The sequence below is a fragment of the Castor canadensis genome, chromosome 4 (assembly GCF_047511655.1).
Source record: "Castor canadensis chromosome 4, mCasCan1.hap1v2, whole genome shotgun sequence".
Taxonomy (NCBI): Eukaryota; Metazoa; Chordata; class Mammalia; order Rodentia; family Castoridae; genus Castor; species Castor canadensis.
In genome coordinates this window covers 148,012,065-148,023,517 of record NC_133389.1, presented here as the reverse complement: position 1 = coordinate 148,023,517, position 11,453 = coordinate 148,012,065, and the positions used below count along the sequence as shown (strand labels likewise).

General features: G+C 38.1%; 1 protein-coding gene across 2 annotated transcripts in view; it reads left to right on the top strand.

Moving 5' to 3' along the window:
• Positions 1–7,646: 7,646 nt before the first annotated feature.
• Rftn2 (raftlin family member 2) overlaps positions 7,647–11,453 on the top strand; it is a 67,404-nt gene continuing 63,597 nt past the window's right edge. The window contains exon 1 of one of the 2 annotated variants that reach the window (XM_074071336.1): positions 7,647–8,311. In XM_074071336.1, coding sequence (XP_073927437.1) covers positions 8,285–8,311 — 27 coding nt within the window. In that variant the 5' untranslated portion in view covers positions 7,647–8,284. The remainder of the gene's footprint in view (positions 8,312–11,453) is intronic. The other variant, XM_020156884.2, reaches the window with a different exon arrangement.

The following is an 11,453-nucleotide window of genomic DNA, read 5'->3' as shown; positions in this document are numbered from 1 at the left end:
GTCTTTTTAATATATGCACTCATGGCTATAAACTTTCCTGTCAGGACTGCCTTTGCTGTGTCCCGCTCCAGTAGGTTGTGTTTTCATTTTCATTGACTTCCAGGAACTTTTTAATTTCCTCTTTTATTTTATCAATGATCCATTGTTCATTAAGTAATGAGTTATTTAGTTTCCAGCTGTTTGCATGTTTTTTTGTCTTTACTTTTGTTGTTGAGTTCTACTTTTACTGCATTGTGATCAGACAGTATGCATGGTATAATTTCTGTTTTCTTATATTTGCTGAGGCTTGCTTTGTGCCCTAGGATATGATCTATTTTGGAGAAGGTTCCATGGGCTGCTGAGAACAATGTCTATTGTGTAAAAGTTGGATGAAATGTTCTGAAGACATCAAGTAGGTCCATTTGATCTATTGTATATTTTAGATCTTGGATTTCTTTATTGATTTTTTGTTTGGATGACCTATCTATTAATGATAATGGGGTGTTAAAGCCTCCCACAAACACTGTGTTGGAGTTAATATATGACTTTTAGGTCTTTCAGGGTATGTTTGATGAAATTGGGTGCGTTGACATTGGGTGCATGTAGACTGACAATTGTTATTTCCTTTTGGTCTATTTCCCCTTTTATTAGTATGGAATGTCCTTCTTTATCTCGTTTGATCAATGTAGGTTTGAACTCTACTTTGTCAGAGATAACTGTTGCTACTCCTGCCTGTGTTCGGGGGCCATTGGCTTGGTAAATCTTCTTCCAGCCTTTCATCCTAAGCCTATGCTTATTTCTGTCTGTGAGATGGGTCTCCTGTAAGCAACAAATTGTTGGGTCTTCCTTTTTAATCCATTTCATCAAGCGGTGCCTTTTGATGGGTGAGTTAAGTCCATTAACATTAAGTGTTAGTACTGATAGGTATGTGGTGATTCCTGTCATTTAGTTGTCTTAGTTGTTTGAAGGTTTGATTGTGTGTACCTAAGTTAGATTACTCTCTATTTCTTGCTTTTTCTTTTCCTGTAGTTTGATGCTGCCTGTCTTTTTATGGTTATGCTGGGTTTCACTTTCTGTGTGCAGAATCCCTTGAAGAATCTTTTGTAGCAGTGGCTTTGTGGTCATATATTGTTTTAGTTTCTGCTTATCATGGAAGACTTTTATTGCTCCATCTATTTTGGATGATAGTTTTGCTGGGTAGAGTATCCTAGGGTTGAAGTTATTTTCATTCAGTGCCCGGAAGATCTCACCCCAAGCTCTTCTTGCTTTTAATGTTTCTGCTGAGAAGTCTGCTGTGATTTTGTTCAGTTAACCTTTGTATGTTATTTGCTTTTTCTCTCTTACAGCCTTCAATATTCTTTCTCGGGTCTCTGTATTTGTTGTTTTAATAATAATATGCCATGGGGTAGATCTATTTTCGTCTGGTCTGTTTGGTGTTCTGGAGGCCTCTTGCATCTGTATGGGAATAGATTTCTCTAGATTTGGGACATTTTCTGTTATTATTTTGTTGAATATATTATGCATTCCCTTTGCTTGCACCTCTTCTCCTTCTTCAATGCCCATGTTTCTCAGGTTTGGTCTTTTGATGGAGTCAGTGAGTTCTTGCATTATCTTTTCAGAGGTCTTGAGTTGTTTAACTAATAGTTCTTTGGGTTTTCCTTTAATTACCATTTCATCTTCAAGTTCTGAGATTCTGTCTTCTGTTTGTTCTATTCTGTTGGATTGACCTTCCATTTTGTTTTACAATTCTGTTTCATTCTTTTTTCTGAAGTTTTCCATATCCTGAGTCATTTCTGCTTTAATGTTGTCTGAGTTCATTTATCTCTTTATTAATCATTTTCTTTGTTTCACTTTGGTGTTTATACAGTGCTTCTATGGTTTCTTTTATTTCTTCTTTTGCTTTTTCAAATTCTCTATTTTTGTTGTCTTGGAATTTCTTGAGTGTCTCCTGTACATTCTGGTTGACCATATCCAGTATCATCTCTATAAAATTCTCATTGAGTACCTGCAGGATTTCTTCTTTTAAATTATTCCTGTGGGCTTCATTGGGTTCTTTGGCATAGTTTATCTTCATTTTGTTGGAGTCTTGATCTGAGTATCTGTTTTCTTCATTTCCGTCTGGTTCCTGTAGTAATTTTTTGCTGTGGGGAAACTGGTTTCCCTGTTTTTTCTGTCTTCCCGTTATTGCCCTTGGTGTTGTTATTGTCCCTGTACTGTGTGCAATTAAGTATTTTCCAGCTTGTAATAATAACAATGGTGATATTTAGAATGGAAGGGTGAGAGGAGAGGGAAGGCAAAGAAGTCAAAGAAAGAGGGAAAAACAAATAAACAGTAAAAAAACAAAACAAACAAAAAAATTTCAAAGATATAAACAGGGAGAGATAGTGTACTAATCAACAGTAAGCTGAACAGGCATTAGACAGACAGAGAGATGATTGAGGGAAAAAATAAATAAAATTTAAAAAATAAATTTATTAAAGAAAAATTAAAATTTAAATTTAAAAATCTCCAAGTTTAAATGCAATAAAGCTTCAGTCTTAATAATTTTGGTGTTAGTCCCTCAGCCTGCAGTCCTGGAGATAGTGTCTCAGAAGTAGTTCTGTCATTGTCTCATCAAAGGGAGAAAACAAAACAAACAAAAAAAACACAGCATAAATTGCCCCACATTCAAAATCAATACTGTTTCAGTAAGTTTTTTAGCATGCAGGTGTAGTTTGGTTGTTGTTTCATCAAAGGAAGGGAGAAAAAAAAAGAGTCTGGAGACAGTTCTGTGTATGGCTATCTGATGCTGCAGCTCACCTGCCCACTGCTGTCAGCCTGCTGTTGCCTGAGGCTTTATTTATGCAGATCTGAGGAGTGAGCTTAACACTCACCTAACCCCACAGGCTTTGTTTACTTAGAGTTCTCCTTGGTGTGATGCCACTGCTACAAGCTTTCCCCTTTCCAAGCACACTGGGGGAGGTGACACTGCACTCACTTTCTCAGGCCTGCATGTTTAGTTACAGTTCACGTGGGAAGTGGGTCTTTCCCCCCTCCTATGGAGTTTTTCTCCCACCACCACTTTTACAAGCTTTCCCACTCCTGGTTGCTGGGCATGTGCCACTGGTCCTGCCTTCTCTGGCCTGCGTGTTTATTTACAGTTCTGTGAGGGATTCCCCCCCCCCTTCGGTGCTCAGGGTGCCCCGCCTCTTTGCTACGTGTCTTTTTTGTTGTTATTGCTTATTATTCAGTTTTTTTTTCCTTTTTCCCTGGGTGGGGGTCAGTCTGTCCCAGGGGCTATGCTGATCTGGCCCAGGGTTGTCTGTGGGAGTACCACATGCTGCTTAGCTCACCTTGTGGCCCACATCTTCCCAAGTCGTCTGGGCATCCACATCTGGCAGCAGCACAGGAGCCCTCCTGGTTTCTCCGTTTAATGTGGAGTGGGAATGCTATGCACAGGCTGGGGGTGTGGAGGAGTGAACGTTTTGCCTCTTCTCAGTGGTTTTTCCTGTAAGGTGTATCTCTGGTGTCTCTCCACGATTTTACTTTTGGAAGCACGCTTTCTGCTTCCTCCTTCTAGCCACCATCTTGGAATCCCTCTCAGAATAAACCTATTTAAAATGTTAGTTCAAAAAAATAAATGTACCATTGAAGAAATGCAAATTATTCTTAAGGACAAAATGGAGATGGAAAAATATTTTAAAAAGCATGTGTATAAAAATACACATTAAAGAAGTATGGGGCAAGATATGTGATAATCAATGAAAACTTAAAATATATAAGGTTAATACTTTAAACAGCTTTATAGATAATCACATTTACATAAGTAATGTAAGTAAGTTATTTAGTCATCAGGATGTGTTTCTCTCTTCTTATAACTATCTAACTGGTTTCCTTGTGTGTGAACTATTTAACCATTTATGAAGTATTTAGGAAATAATTCAAAGTGGAAAAAAAAGTAATCTTTATAAAAATCTTTGTGGTAAAAACTTGAAAATAGCCAAAATGTTATTTGTTAAGCCTTGTATTAATGCAGTGAAATGCCATATACAATCATCGCCTCAGTACCCACAGGACACTGGTTTCAGGACATCCCAAAGATACCAAAATCCATGATGCTCAGGCACCTTATATAAAGTAGCATAGTTATTTAGGGCTGGCAAGTGGCTCAAGTGGTAGACTGCCTACCTAGCAAGCACAGAGACCTGAGTTCAACCCTCAGTATTGCCCAAAAAAATGGACAGTATTTGTATATAACCTACACAATCCTCCTATATACTATAAATCACTTCTAGATTACTTATAATACCCCATATTATAAGGAATCATATGTAAATCATTGTTATACTATATTGTCTCAGGAATAATGGCAAGGAAAGAAAAGTCTGCCTGCTCAGTACTTTTTTTTAATATTTTCAATCCAAAATTAGGTAAATCTGCAAATGTGGAAACTGTCAATGTCTAAACTACAGATACAGAGAATAATTGTTAAATAATAGGAATGCATGCTATATATTGGTAAATGAAATGTGTGTTTAAGATATAATTAAAGATCGGGCTGGGGCACAGTAGCTCCCACTACCCAGGAGGCAGAGATCAGGAGGATTGCGAGTTAAGGCTAGACCGGGCAAAAAGTTAAGAAGCCACCATCACAACCAGTAAGCTGAGGATGGTGGTACATGCTTGTGATCCCAACTCTGTGAGTGGTCATAGTCAGGAGGATCATGGTCTGAGGCTGGCCCTCAGGCAAAAATGCAAGAGCCCACCTGAAAATAACTAAAGCAAAAAAGGGCTGGGGAGTGGTGCTCAAGTTATGGAATGCTTTACTGGCAAGCATGAGGTCCTGAGTTCAAACCCCAGTACTGCCAAAAAAAATTATTAAGAATCAAATAAAATTTTACTTTGTTGCAATTTTGGAGAGAAAAATACCAAGTGATTGGATCGTTCAGTTATGAACTTAAGAAATTGTAGTTCTGGGCTGGAGGCACAGCTCAAGCAGTAGAGTGCTCCTGCCTTTCAAGTGTGAAGCCCTGAGTTCAAACCCCAGTACCACCAAAAAAAGAGAACAGAAGCTACTGTAGTCCATTTTACTAAAGATAAAACAAATCTTTTTAAGAACCTAGTATTGCACCATACCCATTAATTCATTCAGTAATATACTTTTTTTGGCAGTACCAGGACCTTGGGCATGCAATACATGCTAGCACTTTACCACTGAGCTACACCCCCAGACCACCAGTCATCAGCTCTGATCTAGACGACTGCATAACTTCCTGACTACTCTCCATTCTTACTCCTATCCAAAGCATCTTCCTCAGATGGTGATCTGAGTCCAACCCAGGATAAAATGAGACCTTACCTGAGAAACAAACTAAAAGCAAAAGGACTGGGAAGTAGCTCAAGTAGCAGAGCACTTGTCTAGCAAGTGGGAGGACCTGAGTCCAAACCCCAGTAATAGGGGGAAAAAACCTTCCTCAAGGCACATCTAAAACGCAGACTGATGTTACTTGCCTACTTCAGACTCATTTGGTTATTCCACTCAATTATTTGGCTCCCTTTTATTGCCTACAAAATAAAATCCAAATTCCCTTTGTATGGCATACAAAGCCTACTACAACTTTAACCCTTTTCTCCTTTATAGCTTAGTCTTTTTTTTCACATTTTACATTCTAGTAATTCTTAACTTCTTTGTGTTCCTTAGACATTCATACTATTTCATGATTGCCTGACTTTGCTCATGCTTTTCCCTCCTATCCACCTTTCTTTTTATTATATATAGTTGTCCTTGAAGACAGTTAAGATATCATCCCCAGGGTGGTGAGAGGCCCATCTTTGGCTTCTATAGCCTCCTATGCATATTTCTGTCTTAGTAGCTACCAAATTACATTGAAATTCTCTTTCTTCCCCATTTTACCATTCGTCCCTTTAGGGCAGAGCCAGGTTATCATCTTGTGTACCCAGCATCTAACTGAGTGCCTGGAATATGGCAATCACTTGATAAATATAATGGGTGCTTAATAATCTTCCAGTCACTGCAATAAGTACTAGTGACCTTCAAAGATTTCATTTCTGCTGTAGGATGAACATGGTCAATGATAAGAGAGAAGACATGAAAACTATAGCCATGAAAACATCATAAATAGTCAAATAAGTCATTCTGTGTTAGAATGTACTATCTTTTTAACTAAATTTACCCAGAATGTCTTACCATTGTCCATGCTCCTTTGAACATGGGGGACTAAGGAATTGCTCACTGTTAAAAACACTTGAGAAAGGAGTACTGTGGGGCGGGGGGGAATGGAGGGAGCCATCTAACCAACGAACAATGTAAGAATACTCAGAATTGTCACAACAAATCCCTCCCCGTATAAAGAATATATATGCTAATAAAAATGAAAAAAAAAAACACTTGAGAAGTAAAACATTTAAAGGGAAGTAGGTAGAAGAAAGGCAAAAGGTGATTATGATCTACAAATGAAACTTTTCATGTGCACAATTCAATGTGATTGAAAAATCTTTTCAGACTGAGAACAAACCGGAATCTCACATGAGATCAGGGCTTATTTTGTAAATAATGGAAGTGTTGGCAGAATCACTTCCTTCCTTTTACTTACTGCCAGCCCTGTTTTCTACTGTACACACATTAACAAATGTATTTTGTGCTATTCACCAGACACAGTGTTAAGATAGGAGATAAGATTATCCCGTTCAACCTTCATAACAAGCCTGTGAAGTAAGTACTATTATTAACTCCATTTTAGAGGAGAGGAAACTGAAACTTGCAGAGGTCAAGTAACTTGCTTGCAGTAGGCCTGAGTGAACCCGGGCAGTTTGATTCCAGGGCTCACAGTTGTACTAAGTTCACCATAGTAATTGACCCGTCCACAACAAAATGCAATGGATAAATATGCATTACAGTTGATCCATTACATATCGTTCTTGACTTCAGGTGAATGGCAATTTATAAGACTGAATGAATCAAATTCTCAAAGTTTCATTTTTTTTAATTAATGGTACTTTGAGATCTATAAAATTTTATTAGTTACTATCATAAGTCCTCTAATAACAGAGTGTTTTAAAGTAAGGGTGGCGGTGAGCTGGAGGTGTGGCTCAAGCAATAGAGCACCTGCCTTGCAAGTGCCATGCCCTGAGTTCAAACCCCAGTATTGCCAATAAATACATAAACTAAGGTAAGGGTGATGGGGAAACTCTCCATATAACTGTCTCTCCTTTGCAATTAAAGTCTTTTTTCTTATTTTTTGCTTCTTTTTATTAACGTATTGTTTGAAGTAATGGGTTTCATTATGACAGTCACATGGCTTATATATAATGTAGTTTATTGGGTTCCCCCAATTGCCCCTCTTTTCCCCCAAAGTCTTTTTTATGAAAATATTTGATATAAACTTTTTGTACTTGTCAGTATTTAATAAGTATATGATATTCCCAGCAAAAAAAGAAACTCCATATAGAAAGAAACTTTCAAAACTGCTACCTAGACTAAAGTGCTTTTTTTTCACTTTCCTCCTTTTGAACTTCAGAAACAGTTTCCTCAGAAGGCTGACTTCCTTTCTGGAAATGATTTTTATTTCTAACCTTGTTGAAAATCCATCTCTCTCTCTCTCTCTCTCTCTCTCTCTCTTTCTCTCTCTCTCTCTCTCTCTCTCTCTCTCTCTCTCCTCTCTCTCTCTCTCTCCCTTTCTTTTTCTCTCTCTCCCTGGGAGGAGGAAGGAGAGTGGGCCCAGGACAGAGAAAACAGAAAAAGAATTGTATGCCACTGTGTCTGAATAGATCCTCTACTTGTAGATAATTGCATCAAGTTTGCCTTTTTAGTTCCATTTTTGGACGTCTCTTTTATCATCCAGCCAACTGGGATAGACAAAGCATGTTGGTGCCCTGAGCGGCAGCACTCTGGTAGGGGGCTGGCTGGCTGTAAATTGACGTGGCATGGAAATTCTCCGCTAAGTTGCAGCAGCTTGTGTGTTTCTCTAAGATCAAGCCCAGCCTCCAGAAGCTGTAGCTTAATCATGGGCTCAGTGACTTTACAGAAAAATGGATAGAAAAACTCTTCAGCTCCTTTCTTTGGACCCCAACTTTTGCATTTTGGATATCTGTGGTTCAGCAGTGAAGTCTGTAACTTTCTTTTTGCAGCTTAGACATCAGAATTTGCTGTCCTCCCTCCCCTTTCCTGCAATTTAATTCCTTGCAGACTTTGCCATGGGGTGCGGACTTAGGAAGCTAGAAGACCCTGATGATAGCAGCCCTGGAAAAATATTTTCTACCCTGAAGAGACCGCAAGTGGAAACAAAGACGGAATTTGCTTACGAATATGTACTGCTGGATTTTACTTTACAAGGTACTTTTTTTTCTAATTTATTTGACAAATAAGAGACTACTAATTTTTTGAAGTGCTGACCTGTGATTTCTTAAGCTGTTCTACATAATCAGATTGTATAATCTAGCTAGCAATGATTCTTTGTCTGTTAATTGTATTTGGAAATATTTTTGTTTTGTTTTATTTGCTTCTTTTTTCTTTCTTTTTTGTAACATGGTTCATACGTAGTTTACAAAATTAGGAAAACTGCCTTGAAATGTTTCTTTTGTTTTAAAATCAAACACTTACTTATGTAAGGGTTTATGAAAAATGCTTGATTTCCAGGTCAAATAGCTCTAGCCTTAATGACAGCTTGTGTTTTGAAAAAGGACTGAAAGACACAAGGTGGTAGCATGTAGTCAATATTACTAGCATCAAATTGTGGAAGACTGCTCAGACAATTCTGAGGCTGCCAGTTTTGTTGAATTTTGAGGTTGTGTTACTCTATGATTATTTTTCAAGTTTGAAAATACAGTTAAAAGAGGGGGGAGAAGAAAAAAGAAAAAAGGTAGTTCTCTGTGTTAGACACTTCCTTTGCTTGGTACCCCATCTGGAACAGAGGAACTCTGTTCAAGAAAGTTGGAAACACAAATAAACAAGCCCAGATGGCAGCTCTGTGGAAGGGATCAAGGCAGCTCAACTTCACAAATACTTTGCCTCATTCCATTTAGAAACTTTGAGTACTGTACAACAATCTCGACAAAAAACTTTTGAAAAGAACTGTATCTTTAATAATGGGATACTAAAAATGAAGTTTAGAGTAAGTTGCTTGCAGCTAAGATTTCCAGATACTAGTATTTTAAGTTCTAATTACAAAGTTATACTTTTAATTCTCACAAATCACACATTTTATCAGTTCATAGAAAATTTATACTAGTTACCATGTTGAATACTGTCTTCATTTTTTTTTTTTTTTACTTAAACTTAAATTCTCTCTCTCTCTCTTTTTTTTTCCTCTCGCTTTGCTCTGGAAACAGTGCATCTTTGTGCAACAAGCAAGAGCAGCCCATTTTTCTTTGTCAAAAATCGAACTGGCCAGTAAACAAACTCCCTTCCAGAGACATATACAAAATCTGTGCCTATACTTTGAATGTGTTCACAAAGCCTATTTTTATCTAAGGTTAAGGCTACCAAAAAAAGTATTTTTAACTTTATTTTTAATTATGTAAATTAAAAATGGATAAAGACGATGATAATCAGAAAAGTATCCAATTATCATATGAACTTTTTTTGTACTTTTTCAAAAATTTTCATTTGAAAAAATATTTGCAATATGGTGCTTTCACAATGGTGATTCACTCCAGTGCTTTTCCTTGTCAGTTCAGACTATTTTCTGTAAATTCATAGGACACCAACACAAATGCCTGAAGCATTTGTCTATTCCTAAAATTTAGGCTGAAGTTTTTTTGATCTACACTTAAGATTTTCTACACAATTCACCCTAGGATGGTAGGACTTTAAGGAACTTCAGGTTTTTCTCATTTATTTCTTTCCAACAATGTTAACATCTCAAATTTGTGTAAATACAGACCCCCTTGAACCAAGATCAGTGGCTTTACTCAAAAGTCATTTTAATTTTGTCATTATCAGAGGCTCTTTTATCTGTGAAAGGAGTATGACTTCCACCTTCTACACCTGGTGTTTGGAGGAGGTAATGGAGTATCCCACCATAAAGTGCAGCTACTCACACAGATGTCCACACGTAAAGCAGGCAAATATTTGAAAGTTGCATCTGGTTCCTATTTGGTACAGGCGCCCAGCCTCCTGGTGCCCATTTCTCTCCAATTCTTCCACTTGGTTTTGTCTGGGGCTTTTGTTTGCCTGTTTGTTTTGGTCTTTGCTTTGCTTTTGCCTCAGAAGCCAGGACTCTCAGCACCACCCCAGCTCCACAAAGCCCTTCAGATCATGGTTCCCCTGCTTCTCTCTTCCTGTCTCTGACGACCACCTGCCACTCCAGTGTCTGTGAGAGTGAGTCAGGGTGGGTTATAGCATGCCAACCTTCTGTTTAGCACTGACAATTCTGTCCTGGGATTGCTGGAAGAAGTGAATAGTGGCAGCTCCTGCCAGTCAGAGGCCAGCACACAGTGAGCAATCCTGGAGGAAACAAGATAGCCTGGTGACAGCTGTGTGTGTTGAGGATGGGCCTGTCTCTTCCCTCAGTTTTCCAAACCTAGTCCATAGAATGGAGAAAATAGTTCCAGTGAGGGAAGGAGAACACCCTTTAAGAGTTCCCAGTCCCTTCATGCTGGTGGTTACGTTCTCTGTAACAAATTATTTATTTTCCATTCGATTCCATATCCTCCCCCATCACAATTTTATAAGTGCATTTCAAATTACGTTTCATGAAGTTTCCAAGGTGGTATACATACCGTAGGAGAATGAAATATTATTTGCACTTTAATGCGGAATGTTTAAAAATTATCCCCTATATCCCAAATGAATTCACTCATCACCCTCTGTTCTCTACCCGACCTAGAAACAAAACAGCATCTACCTCCCAGTCTTTTCTTGCTCTCTGCTCTCTCTAGCCTCTTGTGTGCTTGCTCTCTCACTCTCTCTGCATTCCCCACACTTTCTTTTTCCCTCTTCTTTGTTGGCCTTCTAGTTATTATTTACATCTCCACAAGAGACATACCATAATCATTAGACATACAAGGCTAGAGTCATGTCTGTCTTGTGTGTGAATCTAGGCTTTTTCACTACAGTAATAAGTTTGTGAACTTTGTTGTATCTGTTTCATTATCTGTAAAGTGGAGGTTCTAATGGTGCTTACATCCATAGAGTTGTTTTAAGGATCAAAGGAGATAACAGAAGACAATCTACTTAGAACGGTGTCTGGCATTTAGTAAGCACTTGATAGAAGTTAGCTGTTATTACCCTTCCTATGAGAACACCTCTGCCTCCAAAACTGGAGACAGACTGGGTCTCTTTCCTCCTTTAAACACAGCTCCTACAGGGAACTATTTGACCAGCCTGTTTAGGTCATTAAAATAATTCCTGCCTTTTCCCTCTGGAATATGATAATTATTGATTACTTACCTGTTGACTTCAAAGTTCACATCAATCATAATTGACAAATGTTGTATGAATAGTTCTAATGTATACTATTGTCCTGGGAATTTTA